We start from the raw sequence: 5,020 nt of genomic DNA on the forward strand, positions 1-5,020 counted from the left end.
TACCCTAAATCACCTCAACTGAGACACAGGTCTTTTCCACTTACATAACTGATCAAATAACAATACGGAGATTAAAAATCCTTCCAGTGTAAGAAGCAAGATAAAAGAAAAAGATTCACATTTAAAATACTGTTCTTTGCATAAAAACTAGCAGCATTCATTCTACCAGGACATACAAATTTGGCTTCATTGACTGGTTAGGAACAAAAGAAAATGTCCACATGTCCAAAAAAGCTCCCTGTGGTGCATGGTGCACAAGGGAATGTGAGGCTACAAAAAGTTTTCTTTAACAATTAGCTGTTTCCCCACTAGGTGGTGTGTGAGACTACTGGAATGTCAATTTCAATGGCAGAGAGGCGGGAGCGTGCTGAATAGGGCTGGGAATAAGTATGCATGCTGGAAGGATGAGAATACAGTGGTTGCCAGAAAGGAGAAGGCAAAGATTTGCATGCACAGTACCAAATAAACAGGAGAAAGGCAGTCATAAACAGGCCCCCAGCACTAGCAATAGTGACATACACTGCATAGTCAAACATAAAAACTGGCTCAAACTTCTTGTTCAGATGGATGTTGTAAAAGATGACCCAAATAGATGGGGAGAGGCTCACAGTACCTGCCAGGAAAAATAGCAGCCCAGCCACAAGGTGACAACCTGCACTATTGACCAGACACTTGGTCAGTTTGATGTTGGGCACCGAGGACCTGAAGGCTGTGTTACACATTCCAATCAGGCAAAGCAGCAGGGCACCCATTGCAATCAGGATGCTGAGGGGCAGGGCAAACTGGAGGACCCGCAGGTCCAGCTGGTCAACTGATGAGTACCAGGTAGTGTCGTACATCAGGCAGTCACTGCTCCCGTCGTATCGGGCACACTTCACCCAGAGGCCTGTGTAAACGGTTAGGTTCTTCTCATTTCTGTTGAATGTGATCAGTCTTAATTTTCTCCAGTTCGGAAGCAGAGTCCCTGCAAAGAGGCCTGCCACAGAGGCAATTCCACACAGGAAGGAGAGGACTGTGGCTGCGTGGACATCCCGACAGCCCATGGCAGGCAGGCAGGCGAGTGCAGTACTGTCAGTCAGACTAGGGAGCAACACATAAGAGGACAAATCATGAGAGGACAAGAGGAGAGCAGAGCAAGAAGGTATGGCACCTATTAACAACACAACCACCAGTGATTAAATATCAAGGCAGAGAGGGACATTCTGTCCCTTGTTTCCTCTCAATGCACAATGTAAATGTATATAAATACATGTGAGTATGACCTCAGCGCTCAGGTGCTATCACTGACTAGGTCATATAGCAATAACCCTTTAGCTTTTTATTCTGCACAGCTAATCAGAGAACAATCAAGGTAAGTTCAAATTCTCTTAACATGACATTTAAAATTCTCTCGGTTATCAATAATCATTCATTCAACACACACAAATTCTTCTATGTGTCATGCACTCACATATACAGCAGGAGTCAGAGTACTCACCAATTATCAGCCACAAACAACAAAAATTCAAATGCTCACATAAATGCAAAATGAGACAAGCATGCAACAGAAGTGACCAAAACAAACCCACTGCCATCAACTTGATTACAATTCATTGTGATCTTATAGAGCACAGCAGAATGGCCCCATAGGGTTTCCAAAGCTGTAAATCATTATGGACACAGACTGCCTTGTCTTACTAGTGCAGAGTGGCTTGTGGGTTTGAACTGCTAACCTTCCAGTTAGAGCCAAATGCTTTAACCACTGTGCCACCAGAGCTCCTTATAAGTGAAGGCAGCTCATAATAGTCTAAAGCGTGGACCAAGAAGCATTAGAGGGTATCAGAGTGGTTGAGAGCAGACCCTGAGCCAAACGGTTTAAGTTCCAATTCCGCTTTCTCACGAGCTGAGTGACCCTTCAGCCAGCTATGCAGTCTTTCTGTGCTTGATTTTCCTCATCTGTAAGATGAGAAAATAACAGTGCCCATCTCACAGAATTGTTCTAAGGATCAGTGACTTGATATAAAGTGCTTAGAACACTTCTGGCATATAGTACATAAGTGCTATGCAAGTGTTAACTATTTTCTTAGCATTTAATAATCAGCTCAGTGTTTGGCACACTGGAGAAGTTCAATAAATATTTGTTAAGTGACAGTTAAGCAGGAAAAGCAAAACTGTTCACTCCAATATACTATGTATGCTGAAGAAATTATAAAACATAAATGGACTCATACCCAAGGAATTCATCAAATTAAAATATGAGAACAAAAGTTCCTGAAATTATTCTACTCAACTACTTCTTGGCTGATTCAAGATGACCTGAGTACTTTTTAGAAAAATCTATAGCACCTGGTAGCTATCATATTACTGCTGCTCGTAAGATGAATGAAGAGATTTTTTTTAAGTAAAGACAATGCTACTGTAAGTGGGAAAAAAAAAGCAGTACTCAGGTCTTTCACCCCAAATTAAATGGCTGTGTACTTCTTCTGTAATTCTCAAAGCACCTCAAACAGGTTTCATCCCTTAACAGTAACTTTCTGAGCAGGATTCACTTTTGTATTTGGTCTTCAATTCATGTCATTAACAATTTCTTTATTATCTGATACAGGTTCCTCTAACATTTTACTTAGCCTTGTAGCTTTCAGTGGAACTGACACTTTAACAGCTTGGAGAATTTTTTCTTTGTTTTTGAGGATCATCATGATTGTCAACTGTGTCGTGCCTAAATTGTGAGCAATAGCATTCAATGATTTTCCATGTTCATGTTGTTCAATAACCTGTTTCACTTCCAAATCAATACTTCTCCTTTGCCTCTTGCTGCTGCGATAACTATCTCTGGTTTTGCTGCCTTTGGGAGCCATGATGTACTTTACAGTAATATTTTCAAAAGAAATTTAAACAGAGATAATACTGTAACACTCATGAGATAAGTGATACACATGACTGGATGCTGCTGCTTATGAATAGAAGCATACAGTTATACAGTAAACTTTTTTGATAGAAAGTATAGTACATAAATAAGTCAGTTAGACATTTATTAAGGCTATCAAGACATACATATTATAGGTTATATACTTACTGTACCATTATACGCCTGGCAGTGCAATTATTTTGTATACCAGAGACATGAAATACATGTGTTCTGTGAGAGAAGCTGTTGTGTTCACTATATCTCATTCTCCAAGCAGGATTTCTAACCTCTACTATAATCTTAAGGAGATCTGGTAGTACAGTGGTTAAAGCTTTCTGCTGCTAACCAAAAGGTTGGTGGTTCGAACACATCAGCTGCTCCACAGGAGAAAGATGAGGCAGTCTGCTTTCATGAAGATTTACAGCCTTGCAAACTACGGAGCAGTTCTACTCTTCCTATAGGGTTACTATGAGTTGGAACTGACTCAATGGCAGTGGGTTTGGTTTCTGCTTTTACTGTAACTTTATGGGACATATATGTGGTCAGACATTACCTGAACTGATGTTATGTGGCATATGACTGTATATATAAGAATCACCTGGAGATCTTGTCAAAATGTATATCCTAATTCTGTATACCTTGGACAGAAATGCAAATGCTCATCAAGGGGATGAAACAGAATGAACTAGTTTGAAGTTGTATTCCAAACTGACCAAACTCATTGCCACTGAGTTGAATGTGACTGAGAGATTTCTTAACCTCATCCCATTCTTTGCTTAGCTAGCATCTACTCAGTTTTCTAGTTTCAGCTTAAACAACCCTTTCCAGGGAGACCAGCCCTAAACTACTTCTTCTGTCCCTGGTTATACGCTCTCATAGCACCTTTGTACTTGTTTTTTGCTAGCAGTGATCTTGCATATAGTCCTTTGATTGGTGCTTATCTTTTCTACTAGACTCTGAAATCCTGATGGAGATTATTCTATTTTGTTCATGGTATCCAACACCGGCACAGAAAAGGCACTCAATTACTTGTTGAATGAACAAACAAATGGAGGCTCCATTTGACACTACTCAGGATATAGAAAGCTACAAATTTGTTCTATTGTCAGATTCATTCATTTATTCATGACAATTCATCCTATCTTGTGTTCTTCCAGACCCATGTTCTGCTTATTGTCCAAATATCTCTCCCATTTTAAAAAATAATGTTCATTTTCTTCCTCCAGAACATCAAATTAGGGAATAACAAGGCCATTCTCATACAGATTATGCTTCTAGGACTATATATCTAAGCTTGGCAACACTAGATGAACTTCAATGCTGGTTAAGAAGTCAATCAATCTCAATCTAATAGGTATATTCCATATTGCATACCACCCCCTTCATTAACAGTGGTTAATACATAAAATTTGTTGTTCTTGTTAGGTGTTGCTGAGGCGATTCCAATGCATACTGACCCCATGTACAACAGAACAAAACAATGCTCAGTCCTGCACCATCCTCACAATGGTTGCTATGTTTGACCCCATTATTGCAGCCAATGTGTCATCTCATTGAGCATCTTCCCCTTTTTCACTGACCCTCTACTTTACCAAGTATGATGTTCTTCTCCAGAGGCTGGTCCCTCCTGCTGATAGTCCAAAGTATGTGAAACAAAATCTCACCATCTTCCCTTCTAAGGAGCAACCTGGCCATACTTGTAAGACAGATTTGTTCGTTCTTCTGGCAGTCCATGAAACACTCAATATTCTTTGCTAACACCACAATTCAAAGGCATCAATTCTTCTTCCATTTCATTTTCCAGCTTTTCCATGCTAAGAGATGACTGAAAATAACATGGGTTGGGCCAGGTGCACCTTAAGTCTTCAAAGTGAAATCTTTGCTTTTTAACACTTTAAAAGGGTCTTTTGCAGCAGATTTGCCCAATGCAATAATACATCCTTTGATTTCTTGACTGCTGCTTCCATGGGTGTGTTAGACTGGGTTCTCTAGAGAAACAAAAACCAGTAAAGCTTACATATATGTGCATATATAGAGAGAAATTTATCTTAGGAAAATGGTTCACACACTTATAGAAGTTGGCAAGTCCAAAGTTCCTTGATAAAGCATCAAGCTGGAGGTTTTTCCACGTCA

The 5,020-nt window shown here is 39.9% G+C and overlaps 1 protein-coding gene across 1 annotated transcript; it reads right to left on the reverse strand.

The window, feature by feature from the left end:
* Window positions 1-308: 308 nt before the first annotated feature.
* On the reverse strand, window positions 309-1,043 carry CLDN12 (claudin 12). The gene has a single exon (XM_007939828.2). It carries the CDS (start codon window positions 1,041-1,043, stop codon window positions 309-311), a length of 735 nt encoding a protein of 244 aa, XP_007938019.1.
* Between the last annotated feature and the right edge of the window lie 3,977 nt (window positions 1,044-5,020).

This window comes from Orycteropus afer, unplaced genomic scaffold (assembly GCF_000298275.1).
Source record: "Orycteropus afer afer isolate SDZICR_OR568_19922 unplaced genomic scaffold, OryAfe1.0 scaffold00063, whole genome shotgun sequence".
NCBI lineage: Eukaryota > Metazoa > Chordata > Mammalia > Tubulidentata > Orycteropodidae > Orycteropus > Orycteropus afer.

Coding starts and splice junctions, on each gene's coding strand:
- CLDN12 (XM_007939828.2), bottom strand. CDS start 1,043: ATGGGCTGTCGGGATGTCCACGCAGCCACAGTCCTCTCCTTCCTGTGT.